General features: G+C 44.0%; 1 protein-coding gene across 1 annotated transcript in view; it reads right to left on the reverse strand.

The window, feature by feature from the left end:
- Nucleotides 1-18,820, reverse strand: part of LOC311224391 (dynein axonemal heavy chain 1-like) — a gene marked incomplete at both ends in the record, with an annotated part of 190,100 nt that overhangs the window by 141,453 nt on the left and 29,827 nt on the right. Inside the window, 6 exons of the mRNA XM_084309358.1 lie at nt 2,485-2,648; nt 4,847-4,984; nt 5,119-5,298; nt 7,030-7,135; nt 8,401-8,522; nt 9,362-9,526. Coding sequence (XP_084165484.1) covers nt 2,485-2,648; nt 4,847-4,984; nt 5,119-5,298; nt 7,030-7,135; nt 8,401-8,522; nt 9,362-9,526 — 875 coding nt within the window. The remainder of the gene's footprint in view (nt 1-2,484; nt 2,649-4,846; nt 4,985-5,118; nt 5,299-7,029; nt 7,136-8,400; nt 8,523-9,361; nt 9,527-18,820) is intronic.

Below are 18,820 nucleotides of genomic sequence, written 5' to 3' on the forward strand. Positions count from 1 at the left end.
ACTACCTGTCATTATGTGTTTGATTGGTCTGGTGCCGAACACACACTTTTAGTTCAAGTATCAATTACCTTCACGCACCTGATGTTTATTCTAATTAGTTCCCCTGTGGGCTTTAAGTACCTCGCTCTTCCCCTCTGTCCCTTGTCGGGTCGTGCCGTATCATTCCGTATCATATCTCTATCACCTAACTCCTTCGGGAGGTCCTCTGTCTATAGGCTCTTACGGGAGTTCTGTTTCTGTCTGCTGTCTTATCTCCGGCGTGAGACGGGGTGCAAGCTTTGGCCACCTGTCGCCGTTTGCCTGGATGGAGACATTGTTACTACGCTCTCTAATCCTCTACGGGAGGTATCCCAGTGTTCCACTTCAGACCTCCGCGCAGCAGACGTCCAGACGCGCATCCAGACCTCCGCGCAGCAGACGCCCAGACGCGCATCCAGACCTCCGCGCAGCAGACGCGCTCTTCACTCCAGGCGCGCATCCAGACCTCCGCGCAGCAGACGCGCTCTTCACTCCAGGCGCGCATCCAGACCTCCGCGCAACCTTCTTTATAAAGCTAGGTAGTAGACTGTCAGCGTAGTCCTCTAGGGAAAGAGGTGGCTGCTGTCTGCGCTGCGGGCGATCTAGTTTAGGAGAACCGTTTGTGGAGTGTTCATCATCGGCCATGTTAATATTAATATTATATTAATATTACGCTAATTACCCTCCGGCTCGAAGGACCAATTGTAACTGAGGGGTACAATTCCCTGACTGTATTAATAAGTATGGTATCATTAAACCACTACTGTCTTATGTACATTACTACTGGCCATACAGTACACAGGTATATGATATGAACACCTCCACAATAACACGGTTCCACACAAAACTGGGTTATAATAATATTTATTAGCAGCAATGATAGTATATAACAATACTTTCCGTAGGGTCGCGCTTATAAGGCGAAAGAATGTGCGTGAGTAAATCAATAACGTAAGTCCATTATCATATTACGCAGGAGATAATGAATACCACCTGTATCTTAGGAATTATATCTATGGTACACTAGTAAGGCAGCGGGAGATACTGGTAGGGTCCCTCCGGTTGTAGGCCAGCAAGGGGAGAGGAAATGTTCGAATGCAAAGTCTGGATCACCGGGGAATCAATAAGCTCCAGCTACGGGGAGACGGTACATTACTCCCTTGATCGGCAGACGAAAGCAGCAGCTATTCTCCGGTATGCGGTGCAGCATGGAAGAAAGCTAGCCAGCCTCAGGCGTCTTAGAGGCGGGCTCGACGATGCTCCTCACAGGGTAAATCCCACACAGTTGTGGGTGTAGACGATTCTCCGCTCCATCAGATACAGGACCAAAGCAAATATAATCCAGCCGAAAAGGGCTATGTAGTCGTCGGGTAGGTTATCCAGTGTACATGTCCACACGGTCCTCGTCTAGGGCTCCTCGGGTGCAGGCGCCAGGTTAAGCTACCCAGCCTGGATAAGCACACTAGCTGGTACGAGGAAACGTTGGTGAAGCTGGTCACTGTAGAACGGTAGCCGCACGATACACTATACATAAATAGACTATTACTGAATTAATAGAATAGGTCGAACTCGACGGTACAGCGTTAAACTCTGATACTTCAGCTATCAATTCGCACGCGGTCTCAATGCTCTATTTGGGGCCAAACAGGCCATACTTCACCGCACGTTGTATCGTGGGTGAGGCTTCACTTGGGTAACTCGAACTACTTCTGTATTCACCTGCGCCATATTTATACGTTAGGCGAACAAACTAGTACCAGCCTTATTCCTGTCTCGTATTCTTGCGCAGAGCCGTTCATGTCCAGGCAAGTCTTTGGCGGTGACTTTGAACTAGACCTTGGGGGTATGGCAGTGGCGCCTAAGGGACCGCTGTCCAATAGGAGAACGAAATATTATGGTCTGTACTAGGTTAAAGGGATATTCCGTGTATATGTACAAAGAATACACAAGGGATATCAGACGATATACAAATATTATGCAATATATATCAATCAATAAATATATATATTCGGTTTAATCTGATCCTTCGTAACAAACACCTTTTGTCTTATAGGGACTGCTACCTTATCATTTCATCAAGCTGTAATTAACACAACACAAGGAGTCAATGTCCCCGATTACATCACTGGTGGTGGTGGCCATATTCTAACTAATTTACTCTCAATAACTGTCAAACTAAATGAATGTCTGCAAAACTGTATAGGGTATTTTGGATGTATGTGAGATTATGTGCAAAATAGCATTTTTGGTGAAGTGCCCCTTTAACCATTCAACAAATAGCATGATGCCACACACCATAATATGTATAGCCTAAACTAATTTGCAATATTTGTCCTTATATTTCCTCATTGCATGAATGGAAGAGTATTTTCCAGGTGGTCTAGAAGGGGTAGGACATTTCACAGTGACGGTGTGTACGGTAAGAGAACTCTGTGCTCAGTGACAATGTAAAGGCTCGAGTCAAACCTGAGCTGGCTGATCCACTCAAAGTCCTTGTCGCTGGTGATGTTCTCATCCACCAGTCTAGCTACCACGTCTTTAGCATGGACCTCTGTGACGATGAGAGCAGAGAGCACAGCCCTCTGTATCATAGATAGAGGTCCTCTCACCAGCTCCACCAGATCCTCCAGCTAAACAAGAGGACAGACATGAGTAGAACAGTTTGTACATAATGTAAGCAAACACGTTCACTCACACAGAATAAGCAGTCAGTCAATAGAGTAGAACAGTTTGTACATAATGTAAGCAAACAGTTTAATATCTTGATCAACAAAGGCATATTTGGCCTTCAGAGAATTCTGTATTTTGTTTTCAATGTTTATGAGTCTGACTTTGAAGCTTAACTCAAGCCTTAACTCATTCAGCGCAAGGGATTAGCCGGGTCCCGTTGTAGCTATGCCACACTTAAAGATAGGAGTGCGTCACCTTGTTTGTAGAGCTACTGTATATCTATATTCTATATTATAGCTATGGGGACAATACCATGGTCATTTGACAGTGACTTTCTTCCGGCCAAGATGCAAAAAAAAGAAAATGTTTCCATGCATACGTTCTAGCGTTATCCCGTGGTGAATATAAGTATAATTTCAGAGTGGTCTGGGGTAATTCCCGAAAGACTGAGTTATAGCCTTATATGTGAATTCTACTATAAGCTTTGGCGTTTCTTGCCTGGACACACTACTATTCCCAAATCAAATGTATATAATAGGTATTATGTTTCATCATGAATGCATGAAAGGGGGGGGGGGGGGGGGGGCGTTTCTGATTATTTGATTGCCAGTAACGGCATTCGTATTGAACACAAAAAACGCTGATCAGCTAGAACGGTATAAAAACATTGCACAATCAAGCTAGAATTGACGTCAGATAGCCCTTACCTGTGATCGGGAGTATTCCAAAAATAATATTGCAATTGTTTGATCGCCATCTGGTCCATCTGATGGTCCACGACATAACCCACCACAACATATGGAACGGGGGTATTTGACGTGCTTCAATGCAATCGGGAGAACCGCTCGACTCGCCCGACCCAGAAAACTGCGCCCGGAGACATTTGACCATTGCACAGGCCAAGATATAAGGTTTCAAAGGGTGTTCGATACTGCCACCTGGGAGGATGCGGCCGGTATTGCACTTTGGCATTCTCAGGATGATTCCCCATGTTAACCCTGAGTCTGTGTGCCTGTAATGAATAGAAATATCGAATAAAAGAAATAACGACCAAAACCCGACATATCTCGGGTCTGGTGTCCAACACATGGCGAGTTAACCTGACTTATCTCGGGTCTGGCGTCCAATGAGTTAAGGATATCAGAGCTTTGCAATAACCGTTTGCACTCTAGTTCTCACCGTCTTTACAGTACACCACATGCCATCTTGTGTATTTTATAGGGGTGTAAAGGTACACGTATCCGTACCGAACCATTTCAGTACTGGACCTTAGGTTCAGTACGGCTGTGTACCGAACTAATACAACGGTATGTTAACCACTAACGACAATCTAATATAATTATTATAATAAAACAAATATTATTATTAATTTCAATTAGGGCTGTCCCCGACTATGGATTTGGATGGTCGACTATGATTGGCCAAAATTTGCCGTTAGTCGACTATTGGTTAACAAAAAAAAATTAAAAAAGTATAATATTTAATTATATAATATTCATTCCATTTGGGCTGTGGGGGGTGCTTAATGTCTGAAGGAGTCGACTGAAGGCTTCTTGTCCTCTGCAAAAGCATGCAATTGGTCCACTGATGGATACATCTTGATATTTGTCTAGTCTAGTGTGTTCATTAGATGGGTGAAATCCTCTTTCAGTGCCTCTGTGCCTGTTTTCGTAGGCAGTTAGCCTCTGGTACGCGTGCCATTAGCGTTAGCCACGCTTCTAGGCCTCTTTTCTTTTGGAAAGAATGATAAAAAATCAAATAAAAAAAATATTATAATTTTTTTAATTAAATTTTTTTACTATTCGACTAAGAGGTTGGTTAGTCGACTACGGCTCCTTTCGACCGATTAGTCGACTAATCGACTAATAGGGGTCAGCCCTAATTTCAATATAGAATATTCGTTGATAGCCCTACAAGTAAAATTAGTTACTGCACACTACATCACCCCTGAGTGGAACATGGAAAGCCAAACGTTCCCCCACTGTACCGAAAACCCGTACTGAACCCGTGACTTCAAAACCGAGGTGCGTACCGTACCGTGGTTTAGAAAAATCACACATAAATCAGTTACAATGCAATGTCCTTTCATAAGTATCACAACTTAGTATTATCAATGGGTTATCTTAGGGGCGTGAACAAGCTGTGGTCTCCTCTGTACCTGTGACTGGAGCCGGGGGTAGAGGCTGGCCAGGTCCCCTTGAACCAGTGACTCAGCCACTTCAGTGGTCCAGAAGGTCTGACAGCCGGCGATCACCACCTGGCCTGGCCACGCCAACACCCACTCTGTACGAGGTTGCTGAGGGAGAGGAGGGACAAACACACCATGTGAAACGACTCAACACCCACTCTGTACGAGATTGGGATTTATTTTAAGACTCAATGTCAGCTTAATACTTTAGTTTAAGATAAGGTTTTTTTGTGGGCCCAGACCTCTGGGTAGACTTGGAGGGAGCGATTGATGTTGTCCCTCAGGCTGTCCTTCATGGACGTCTCCACCTCCCTCAGCCAGTCCTCCACGTTACCACTGGGGTTCACCGGGTTAAGCATCTTCACCTCCTCTCCCTCCCCAGAGAACATGTGTGTGATCAGAAGGTCCGGCTGGAACTCGAGCTGTCAAAACAACAAGGGACACAATAATAATAATAATAATAATAATAATAATAATAATAATAATAATAATAATAATAATAATAATAATAATAATAATAATAATAATAATAATAATAATAATAATAATAATAATAATAATAATAATAATAATAATAATAATAATAATAATAATAATAATAATAATAATAATAATAATAATAATAATAATAATAATAATAATAATAATAATAATAATAATAATAATAATAATAATAATAATAATAATAATAATAATAATAATAATAATAATAATAATAATAATAATAATACACTTTATTTGTATAGCACCTTTCATACAAGAATTGCAGCTCAAAGTGCTTCACAGTAGCAAAAAAAGACAAGCATACAAAATTGGCATAAGATGAGCACAAGTAAGTGCAGTCATAAAATAAGTAAATAAAGCAGTAAAATAAGCAGTAAAACAGACAAAGTCAAGGCACAGAACACCAAATCACACAGTTCTTCACATTAGGATCTAATATCCCAATAGGCCTCTTTGTTTACGGTTTGATTATCACTGATACACATCTGTAGCTCAAACCACCCACATTCCCATTAAAGACAGTAGTCACAAATCAAAACATGAAGCATATTATGCACATTCAATTTGCTTTAGTGATTTTTGATCACAGGGCCTTTAACCCATATTATCTTTAGTGATTTATGATCACAGGGCCTTTAACCCATATTATCTTTAGTGTTTTATTTTTTTTTTATCCATTTTTTGTTTGTTTTTATCCCCATTTTCTATTTTTCTCCCATCCCAATTTTGTGTTTCCAATTCTTCCCTCCCCTGTCTTGAACGTTGCTAGACTATGCCTCCCACTGGTCGGCTGTAGTGAGGATAGAAGCCTTGCATCACGTGTCCCCTCCGGCAGCCTGTCGCATCTTTTAACCGCAATAGCTCGAACTCTCAGTGGCGAGGAGTAACGCGTGGGAGGCTCATGTTGCCCCCGATACTTCCTGTTTCCGTCGTACCGGCGTCACCCAACCGACCTGTAGGAGTCGCTGTCCACAATGTCCAATCCCCACCCACCGGCTTTCCCACTCTCTAACACTGCCAATTGTGTTAGTATGACGGCCGGCAAAGCCGGTAGCAACGCAGAGCTGGGCTCGATACCAGCATATCCTGCGTTAGTGGCGAGCGCCTTGCCCACTGCGCCACTCAGCCGCCCTATCTTTAGTGATTTATGATCTCAGGGCCTTTAACCCATATTATCTTGGGCGCCCAAGTGGCGAACCATGTAACGCGCTGCGTCGCGAAGCGGCCGACCTGGGTTTGATTCCCAGACGAATGTCTTCCCCCCGCTCTGTCTCCCATTCTTCCTCTCTCTCTCTCTCTCTCTCTACCGGACTGCCCGGTAGTAAAAACAATAAAAAATCTCCCAAAAACATAAACCATATTATCTTTAGTGATTTATGATCTCAGGGCCTTTACCCACAGTAGCAGAGACTTTAACCCACATCATTATACCCTGTGTTTCCCCTCTACATTCACTACCTTATTATTCAGCCAGAACCAACACATATAGGACAGTTACAGAACAAAGGTCCATAGTCTAGGTCCATGATATAATCCAAATGGTATCCAAATGAAAGTTCTAAACTGCAACAGTTGCTGTATTTGTGAGGCAGTTGTTGTTGCTTTCCTTAGGGAGTGTAAGAGCAGACGTAGAAGATGAGAGGACAAACCCGAGCAATGTTCTCAAAGCACTTGCGCAAGTGAGGCTGTACGGCGGTGGGATCCTTGGTCTGGGACAGAATCTCCAGCAGTTCATCATCTGACAAGAAGTAAAACCTACAGGCAAAAGGACCAAGAATGGATCAATGAATTACAGGCATGTTCTGGAGGAAGAACTAGAGGATGTCTGTGGTAAGGAGGAAAAAACAATCTGTTGTTTACATGAAACAATCTCTCATAAAACATGCACCATGTAACTTCAGCTGAATCACAGTCGGGCCGATGCTGAGCTGAACAAGAGAAAACCCTCCTAACAGCATGAAACACAGTGAAGCTGCCAGATGAGCTCTTCTGGTCGAGAACAACCAGTGCCACCAGTTATCTTACTTCAATGTAAAACAGTGAGTTGTCTTACTTCAATGTAAAACAGTGAGTTATCTTACTTCAATGTAAAACAGTGAGTTATCTTTACTTCAATGTAAAACAGTGAGTTATCGTACTTCAAGAAATCTATGTCTTGTTGTCTGGCATGTTTAAATAAGGTGCAGTTAACTATCATGGCCACAGGGTGGCTTTAATGAGTAGCGTGGCTACATGAGTAGCGCTCCGGACTCATGATCGGAAGATCACCGGTTCAAGCCCCGGTCAAGGCCGCTGTCGGAAAGTGGTGTTGTTGTCCAGCAGGGGGCACTCTGTCCTCTGGACTAGTCAGTAACAATGCCCCTGTTACAGTGATAGGGACACCGTACAGCTGCGAGTGCCGTCCTTCGGATGAGACGCTAAACCGAGGTCCTTACTGAATTCTGTCGTTAAAGGGGTTCCCCAACGTTCCTGGCCAAATTCCAAATCAGGTCTCTGACATCAAGGCCACCTAATCATCCCTTCCCCTTAATTGGCTGATATCAATCCCTGTCTCCTGAGCCGTTCAGCCATTGTGTAGTGTGATGTGTGCCTGGTGCCAGTGTATGGTAGCCATTGAGCCTGTGTAGCCCAAGGTTGGGTGCTACCAGTGGTGGTGAAGGAGGCCATTTCCACCCTACATTGTGGGGAGCGCTTTGAGTGTCTAGAAAAGCGATATATAAATGTAATGAATTATTATTATTATTATTATTATTATTATTTGAATGAATGGTATTGATAGGGCTGTATGATACTGATGAAAATCACAGGGCAATTTTATTCAACAAAATAATATTTACTATTATTTAATATTATTACAATCGCTACATTAATTGTGATTGTGACACATACGGACACAGCTCTCTTCTCAATTTAATTCCTATCAGTGCAGGAAGAAATACGTTACCCTAACCAGGGGAAGGAGGCTAACCAGGCTTACCAGGCTAACCTGGGTAAGGAGGGTAGCTAACCAGGCTACTTACCTGGGGAAGGAGCCTCTCTTGGTCTCCAGGTAAACACTCAGACCCTTCTGAACCTGTTCCAGCAGCTTGTTACACTCCTTCAGACTGTCGAGCAGGTGCTGATCTGGACACAAGGCTATCACCTACAGAGACAGAAAGCACACACGCACACACACCACCATCAGTGGACCAATTGCATGCTTTCGCAGGGGACAAGAAGCCTTCAGTCGACTTCTTCAGATATTAAGCACCCCCCACAGCCCAAATGGAATGATCCCCCATTTTTATTTTTTTTGCATTCGGGGGGTTCGGGGGGTAGTCGACTATCGTCAAATTTCTGCCAATCAGTCGACTATAGTATACAATAACAAAATTAATAGTTGGTTTCAGGTTGGTTGTCAGTTTGGCCATGGGTAGGTAGGGAATTTATTTTATTTTATTTTTTTATTTTATTCTTTCCCACGACTATGGATAGGGAATTTCTTTATTTAATTAAAATGTTCACAACAACATGGATGCATGTACTCTGCCAGCATGTTTAATATCCATAATACTAAATGTTTGACTAAGATTTATATGAAACTTTATTCTTAAAAAAAATAAAAAATAAAATTTTTTATTTTTTTAATAATTAAAAAAAAAAAACTCATAAAATATATTGGGTCGCACCTAAATCGGCAGGGTCGGTCGGCAACCTGAAACCAACTATTAATTTTGTTAGGCCAAATCCTTAAACAGGAAACAGCGGCCTAACATATACATATACACACCCACAACATATGGTGCTCTTTATTCCTATGAACTGAAATCCATCTTAAACAGCTTGAACTCAGAAATGGAGCTGCGTCAAGCTGTGTCCAACACTGCTTATAGCTATAGCTCCAATAACCTCATAATGTGCTATTAAGTAAGTTATCAGGTAAAGAGCTGAAGCTTGGGGTGAATGAGAGGTTCTCCTGGTGCTCTGCGTGGTGATGCTGACCTGGCAGTTGTTGGAGGCGCTCTTCATCAGTTTCCTCCAGGTGCGGTCTATGGTCTGGTACTTCTTGGCCTCCACAGGCAGCTGCTGGTTGATGTCTGGAGAGCTGAAGATGGGCTCCAGGTAGAGGTAGGACCGCTGGCACATCAGCCACTCCTCAATCACCTCCTGTCACGGCCAGCAGGGGGCAGCAGAGCAACGTTAGCAGGTACCACACCATGGCGATCAAAGCGCTCTCTAGAAACACATTAATAAGTGACCGGGCCGCATGTCTTTTACCAATGGAGTTGCAGTTCCGCGCTCGGGTTCTGCGATCTGATTGGCCACTGACGTTTCTCTCAGCGCCAATTGCGTGACGCCTATTTCTGCCTCTAACAGCCTGCTAGCTAGCTAACGCCTAGTTCTATCACTGGTTAAGCTTGGCGACTCTTTCGAAGTTGGTTAAGGTTAGAGTTTGGAATCAGGGCTGGTGGTCTATCGCCCTGCTCTAAGACAAACTCTAACCTTAACCAACTTCGAAAGAAGCTTAACCAGTGATAGAACCAGGCGTCACACGATTGGCGCTGAGAGAAACGTCAGTGGCCAATCAGATCGCGGAAAACTGCAACTCCGTTTTTTTCTTCATATTATCAGTTTGAATGTTTAAGAACATATTTACTGTAACAGTTATAGTATCTCTAAATAGTAAAAACGTTTGTTTAAAAAAGGCAGTTTGTGACACCTAGTACCTGACTGCCCAGGTGTTAAAAATGCAGCCATATTTTAGATTGGATTTTCTCAGTTTTTCTCTGCTCTGAGACTTGAGGTTTAACTAGATTCAAATAAGCATATCTTCTTCAAATATTAAAAAAAAAATCTGAAAAATGACCGGGGGAGACTTGTGCCACGAGCTGCTGGGCTCGGTCACATTTGTGCTATACCGGGTAAAAATAAAAGTGCGTGGACATTTCCGATGACCTTCATAAATCGTGCTCCTGAATTCCCTTCCTGTGCTCCAGAATATGAAAATTTAGGAGCATTGTGCTCCGTAGGAAAACTGTAGAGCCCTGAACAATGATACAATGGAAGGTGTTGCCCATACAGCATCCATTTACTCACAATTCGGAATCTACATTATTCTTGAATGGTCATTAGATGCCTGGCACACTTTACAACGGCTGCCATACATTGTTTGCAAATGTTCTCATGGCAATTAAGTGTCGGTTTGGCACGTGATCAGAAAACTGATGTCATGGCAAAGGTGTCATGTGTCGTAATGAACATTCAATCTAGTCTAATTGTTGTGTACTTTCACATGGTGGAGGGTCTACTTACTGTCTTTTGGTGATACATTCACATTGTGGTGTGAGTGTGGTGTCACTAATTGGTGGATTGTAATTGACACATGTTCTTTGTTGTAATTGACACACTTGCTTTTGTGTAATTGAACACAAGTCAAGTCAAGTCAAGAGTTTTAATTGTCACGGCATACAGGTATACAATGAAATGCGGGTGGTCTTGCCCGCAACGATGTGCAATACAGTGGTACATATAATAGAATCAAAAGAAGAAAACAACATTGTGCAGTAACAGGTAGCAGGTAACATGGAGTGACAAAAATTTTCTCGGTATCTGTACATAGTTATTTACAGAGCATGTGGGACATGCTAGTTAGCTTTGGTAGTGCAATACACTGTTCCTGTTATTCTAATTTAAAGTGTCCTTTCCTTTGGCCATAAGTGTGCGTGTGTGCGACATGAGTGTGTGCCCGCTCATGTTAAAGTGTTAAGTGGCTGCTCGTGTGTGAGCGTGCACAGTGTGCGTGTCGTGTGTGTGTTCATGTGTGCTTGTGTGTGGACAGTTCAATGTTCTGAGCACTCAATGTTCATTGTTCATGGCTCTGATGGCCTGGGGGAAGAAGCTGAGCCTAAGCCGCTCTGTCCTAGTAGCTGGGGTTCGCAGGCGTCTGCCTGACCTCAGCAGCTGAAACAGGCTGTTATTGGGGTGGTGAGGGTCTTTCATTATCCTGCAGGCTCTGGATTTGCACCTCTTGTTGTATAGAACCTGCAGGGGGGGTAGTGCAATACCCGTGGTACGCTCGGCTGAGCGCACCACTCTCTGTAGGGCCTTCTTGTCCTGTGCCGTGCTGTTTCCATACCAGGCAGTGATGTTTCCGGTCAGGATGCTCTCTACAGCTCCTGAGTAGAAGGACTGGAGTATCTTCCCCGATACTCTGAACTTCCTTAACTGTCTCAGGTGGTAGAGACGCTGTTTCGCCTTCTTTACTACTGTTTCTATGTGTGTTGACCATGTCAGGTCCTCTGAGATGTGGACCCCCAGGTACTTGAAGCTGCTCACCCTGTCCACGGTAGCCCCGTTTATCATCAGTGGTGTGTGTGTCTCCTGCTGTCCTCTCCTATAATCCACGATCAGCTCCTTGGTTTTGCCAATGTTCAGGAGCAGGCTGTTGTCCTGGCACCAGCGTTCCAGTACCTCAACCTCCTCCCGGTAGGCCTTCTCGTCGTTGTCCGAGATCAGCCCCACCACCACCGTGTCATCTGCGAACTTCACTATGGAGTTGGAGCTGAACTTGGCCACACAGTCGTGTGTGTAGAGTGAGTACAGCAGGGGGCTCAGAACACAGCCCTGGGGGGACCCGATGCTCAGGGTGATGGTGTTGGAGGTCTGACCCCCCACCCTGACCGCCTGGGGTCTTTCGCTCAGAAAGTCCAGTACCCAGGCGCTCAGGGCGGAGCTCAGACCTAGCTCGATCAGCTTGTCCACCAGTCTGGTGGGGACTATGGTGTTGAACGCTGAGCTGTAGTCAATGAACAACAGTCTCACATAGCCCCCCTTCTGACGGTCAAGGTGCGAGAGGGTGCTGTGCAGTACCTGGGAGACCGCGTCGTCGGTGGACCTGTTTGTCCTGTATGCAAATTGCATAGGGTCCATATCACTGGGGAGGGAGGCACAAATGTGGTCCTTGACCAGCCTCTCGAAACATTTCATGACCACAGAGGTGAGTGCCACCGGTCTGTAGTCATTTGGACATGCTGGGGAGGGTTTCTTTGGCACAGGGATGATGGTAGACATCTTGAAGCAGGCAGGGACCACTGACTCCGCCAGTGATTGATTAAATATGGCGGTGAACACAGGGGCCAGCTGGTTGGCACAGGTCTTGAGTATACGTCCTGTTATGCCATCTGGGCCAGCAGCCTTCCTGGTGTTCACCTGCATAAATGCTCTTCTCACACTGTGTTCCGACAACGAGAGAGCGTCCCCCCCCCCTCGCGGTTGCCCCCCCCCTCCACAACAGCCGGCGCGCCAGTGACGTCACTAGCCGGAGAGCCAGCAGCGCCACTGTCTACACCAAACCGAGCGTAGAAGATGTTGAGCTTGTCCGCGAGGGAGGCGTCGTCGCTCCCCATTGAGGGGGCGCTGACTTTATAGTCAGTTATTGTCTTCAGTCCCTGCCATAATCCTCTTGTGTCGTTTTGTGCCATTTGTGTCTCCAGTTTATCAGCAGGTGTGGTGTGGTGACGAGGCTCCACACCCTATAAAGCAGACTGGGGGCATCGTCACTGCTGCTGCTCTCTCACCTGTGCTCTCACCATTTTTGCTCTTTGCTCTATTTTGTTTTTTGTCCACTGTCATTTGATATTGTTGTATCCTGAACCAAGGAGGCTGGTGCACCCAGCTCTCCATTTTTGTTATTTAAATAGGAAATAAAAGTTATTTTTGCTAAAGACTTCTAGTTGTCCACCATTTTACAACCAAGGCCTACCGGGAAACAAGCCATATTCCTGTGACTGTTGAGGCCTTAGGGCAAGTCATATATGCTTGTTTGTAACATGGGGGATAGAGTGAATTAGAGTCCGGTCTTCAAACGGGTGAGTATGCTCTTATTTTGTAATTTATTTGATTTGACTGTCTTGTATGCTTTAAAGTAGTTAGTTTAGACGACACCACAGATAGGTAATTTCATAATTTTCTGGCTTTTTGTCAGCATCCTGTGCTTAACCCTGGGGCAGTCATTGAAATGATTAGTACCATTATGCTTGATGGGTGTATGGTCGACATGATCTTTGGTTGGTAGCAGGTGTGGTTGAAGAAAGTCAGGTCTACAGTGAATAGCTTTTAGTATAGGTAGGTTAGGGGGCCAGGTAAATGTACGTTAGTTAGTTAGTAACTGATGTACGTTTTTTGTTATGGTAGACATGTGGTGGTCTAACAGTCTTTGGTAGACTGCAGTTTAAAATTAGAAGCTATTTGATGGTCTTATCAAATTATAATGAACACCTGTTTGAATCTTGCGCATGACCAGGAAGCGCAGTGTTTTCTGTTTGCGTGTTTGAGTTAACACAAGAGGTTTAGCCTCACATTGTTTGTTGCTGGAGTTTGTTCTAGCGTTTTGGAATAAATGTCTAAAAGTAAATTAATCCACAAGGGATATCTTTGTTGTGTGGTTCAACTCAGCAGAGATCTATACTAATATCAAGTGGCATTGTCTGCTGTGCCGGGTTTGGCGATATTCAGGGTGTATCATTGATCTGTATGCGTTTGTAGTCCATAGTGTTGATATTGAGTTCAACTCAGGTCTATACTAATATTAGGTAGCGTTAGTCTACTGTGCCGAGGTCTGGCGATATTTAGTGTATGACCAGTGCGTCCACGTGTGCGCACCAGTATGTTATGCCGTGTGATTTGATTCCAGTGCTAACATTAAAATGTGTGGATACAGGGAGTTGGCATTTGAACAGCAGGTCTTAAGGACGGCTGGTAAATGGGATATTGAACAATTGAGTTTGTGCTACATCATTTGAGTAGAGCAGTTAATTATATTGTATCTAAAGCGTATCTCGTCAATTACTGTGTAGTAATAATGGCGTTAGACATGGATGACTTTGTTAAGGAACCAACAAGAGAGAAGGTGATGAAATGTACCAAGGATGAATTAATGCAAGTAGCTGTTTATTATTCGATAGAGCTCGATGCAGGCCAAAAGAAAGAGAATTTGCTAAATCGGTTGATTGAGGAGCTGGATAAAGCAGTGTTTTGGTGTAGCTGCCAGTAAATCTCTGGGTGAAGGAGATGTAGGTATCAAGGCGCATGCAGAGCAACATACACTCGATGTGGAGAGCTTTAGGTTAAGGTCGCGGGAGCGAGATGAAGAGCTTGCGAGAGATGGAGGTGGCACGTGAAGGACGCGCCACTGAATGCGCACGTGAGAAAGCGGCTACTGCCAGGGCAGAGCGCGAGGAGAAAGCGGCTGCTGCCAAGGCAGAGCGTGATAGTGTAGAAGCACTTGAAGTGGCACGTAAGGTACGTGCCCAGGCAGCACCGTGAGATGGCGCTGCGTAATTTGGGTAATGCTGTGCAAGTGCCAAGAGAGCCATGATTTGACATGGCTAGACAGAAGAGAATGGTTCCCGTTTTTTTTGGGAAAAGGATGTTATCTGCCGGGTGGCCGGCAGATAAATGGACGATTCTGATGCAGAGTGCTTTAAGAGGGAAAGCACAGACAGTTTATGCATCAATGTATCCTAATAATAAGGATTATGATTTAGTCAAGGCAGCTATCCTTAAAGCTTATGAGTTAGTCCCTGAGACCTACTGCCAAATGTTTCGTAATTTAAAAAAACAAAGCTCTCAGTCTTTTGTAGAGTTTGTCAGGGAAAAGGAGTTGCTATTTGACCGGTGGTGTGCAGCGGAACATGTCACCACGAAGGATGAGTTTAGAGACCTAATCTTATTGGAAGAATTCAAAGTATATGGTGTATCTGATGCTATTGCTTAAATGAAAGGAAAGTCAGGACCTGTTCGACAGCGGCGGTCCTGGCCGATGAATATGTTTTGACCGAAGACGTTTTTTGATAGACAGAGCCTGTGCGTGATGGGGAGGCCGAGATAGAGTACTAATAGGCCTACGGTCTCCAGTGCTGGGGGTAGTGGTAAGTTTAATGGGCCATGGGTAAACGAAGATAACCGGAAGTGCCATAATTGTGAGAAAGTGGGACACGTGATGGAAAATTGCTATTGTTTGCACCCAGAGAAGCGCCCGCCTAACTCACCCAGACCAGTAATGTTGATAAATAAACCTGTTGTTCTGTCTCCACTAGAATGCAAAGAGGTGGATGACCTTTACACACCTTTCAGGAGTTAAGGGGTTTGTTTCATTGACAGAGGGAGGTCCTAAAGTGCCTGTGACAATTCTCCGTGATACTGGCGCATCCCAATCTTTTATCCGGAGTAGTGTCCTGCCCTTTACGCACAACTCCGAGTTGGATGCAGGTGTTGTATGATGAATTGGAAATGGGGGACCCTGATGTAAACAAGACGAAAGTCCTTCTCTGATCTGCATCCCCTTAACAATTCTGCAATCTGTTAATAAACTTTTCAATCAATCGTAATTGAGGCTTTTGTAATGCACACAATGAGTGTACCTCTGCATAATGTTTTTCTTGAATGTGCCCTGGTGTCAGGCCCAGTGCTAATCGGAGTGGCGGCTGACAAAATCCCTATGGAGCGGGTGACGTTGCTCCTGGGAAATTACCTAGCTGAAGGGAAGGTGCTGGTGAAACCAGAGGTGATATGCGTGCCAGATGCGCAGGTGGATGGTCTGGCGAGTCAGTGTCCTGAGGTTGTCGCAGCCTGTACAGTAGCTATGGTCATGAACGAGTTGGAGGATGAGAATGATTCAGATGATGCTAATTCATGTGGCACCATTTTGAGTAATGTTGCTCATTTCATGTGGCACCATTTTGATTAATGATGCTACAGGGCCAGAGTTAAGCTACCAGCCTTCCTACAGTAGCTCTAATGTTCATGATGAATCACTGGTGAGCAGTTATGATCCCAGTAAATAACTTAGTAGTTCTGGTATTGACTCACATGACCACACTGACACTCTAACAGGCACTGGGTATTCTTCCCAGTCGGGCTCATTTGCTAGTCCAGAAAGTAGTCAACCTAGTTACCAGTGGCCTGTACATGGATCCCAACAGCAGCGGGTGCAGCGGGTGGCCTAATGGTTAGAGAAGCGGGTTTGTGACCGGAAGGTCGCTGGTTCGATCCCTCAAACCAGCAGGAAAAAATCTGGGCTGGGGAAGTGAATTAATAACTCTCTCCTATCCCCTTAACACCAACCGCTCAAGTGTCCTTGAGCAATGCACTTAACCCCCAACTGCTCCAGTGGAGTTGCTCAGTGGCCAACGGTGGCAGACTGTGGTTGTACTGGGCAGCTCCCAGGTGTGAATGGAACTGTGTGAATGTGAAGCAGGGCGTTCCTGAAAAAGAGCATCCGCTCAGCGAACCTACCCTGGGTAAATAAAGGTTAATAAGAAAATATAAAATAAAAGCAGCAACCTGCACAGCCTAGCCTAATGTATGGCAAAAGAAATTATCAGGATTGAGTCAATGTGTGTGCCACCATTTTGGATGTTAACACATTGGTTGCCAGCCGGATATCACGATTTATCGCTTGGATGCCACCACATTAATCAATGGGAGGACGAGCACATTTGCGAACGCATAAACTATATCTAAATTGTGTCATACAATACACCCGTCACTTATCAATGACTTGCTTGCAGTCAACATGTACGAAACTGATTGTTTTTTCATCAGTACATTTCCGTTTTATTAGTATAGTTATAGTATAGAGTATAGTTTCGGAGAGCTCTAGTAATTTTACTGGAATACACAAAACACGTTGTCATTTTCCGGCTGATTTATTATCGTTTTCAAATAAACGCTAGATTATTGAGAGTATTTGTATTCTTATGCACGATACAAAAGCGGGCTGAAAAATAATTTATTCGTGGCACGCTCTGCGCCTAACGCCACACACACACACGTTGTGAAATAAATCTGAGAAAAACAACTCTGATTAACCCAAAACTGGTAACATAGATTCCTTACCTCAGATCAGATGTTCTGCAAAAAGATGAATCCAATTCCTGATCGCCATTCCAAATATTGATCGCGTTTATTGATCCAATGTTATAGTCCGAAACGCATAAAAGCTGCTCCAAGCCTTGGCAGGGAATCTAGTAACAGACACTGCTTGCCAGAGATGGGAAAACCCCGGACCAGACTTTTTTTCTGATGCACTTTTTCACTCAATCCAATCCAATGATGTGCATTACCATCCGGGAGACGATAGGGGGCGGTATTTGCCGTTTTCGAGCTCAGAGCCATTCCCAATGATGATGTCAGGCTGGACGGATGAAAAATGAATTGATATCGCTAATAAAAGAAATAACGATTAAATAACGAGAAATCTCGTTATTGGCAACGAACGCATGGCGGCCAATAACGAGATCTCTCGTTGTTGGCACCCAATGTGTTAATGATGCCGTAAGTGTTTCTGTGAATAATGTGTTACTGTGTTCCAGAGGTGGTGATGACATGCCTGAGGTGGTACATCCTACTCTGCACTGTAAAATATATATTCTTTTTTATCTATTCTACAATTTTATTGCACTGCACCATTACACTATTTTACTGTCTATTTTATCTTACTCTTTTTATTATTGTCTATTTAAAACTGAATCAAACCATAAACAAGGTGGCCTGTTGGGATGTTAGATCCTAATGTAAAAAACTGTGATTTTATATGTCTGCACTTTATGTGCTCATTTTATGCCTGTCTTTTTTCTGTTGTGAAGCACTTTGAGCTGCAGTTTCTGTATGAAAGGTGCTATACAAAGAGTTTATTATTATTATTATTATTATTATTATTATTATTATTATTATTATTATTATTATTATTATTATTATTATTATTATTATTATTATTATTACTCTGGAAAAGCATGGATTACTGTCTCCTGAACTGGTGAGGCCAGGAAAGGGGGAGATGGGCTCTGTGGTGGTACCAGAGAAATGTTATTATTTTTGTTTTCCTGGTGAGCGCATTGAGCTTGTCTCTGGTGTTGATTCCAGTTCACTGTCTCTGCCTCACTGTTCACTGTCACTGTCATCGGTAGAGAGAGGTGTTGACCTGAAACAATGTTGGTTAATACAGGATGATTTGTTGGTGCATAGATGCAGTTCTAGGCCTTACGCCTCAGTGGAGGATGAGTGGGGTGTAGTTGAACAGGTGGTGGGGAGACCAGATCGGGTGTTTCCACCAGCTCCACTCGATCCGATTCCAGCAGTACACGTTTTGGAGAGGGCTCACTTGCCCGAGAGCCGGGGAAATGTTGTTTATGTTAAACAACATTGTTGAATGTTCCAGAGTGGGGAGCATTCGACAAGGTTGAAGGTTGTGTTCGACAGGGGCCAGCCCATTGTCGCTCTAGTGGTAGTGGCCCATAGCAATTTATGGGTCACAATATTTTTGGTGTACAGTTGAGTGTCTCTGTAATAAGACTCGCACTCGACACGGTACAGGCACTACACATATGGTAGTATTGTGTAGTTGCATAATCTTTGGTATAGATAAGGTTGGTAAGTATCCCCTTATTATTTATGTTCATC

Source organism: Notolepis coatsorum, assembly GCF_963971535.1.
Source record: "Notolepis coatsorum genome assembly, chromosome: 1".
NCBI classification, from domain to species: Eukaryota; Metazoa; Chordata; class Actinopteri; order Aulopiformes; family Paralepididae; genus Notolepis; species Notolepis coatsorum.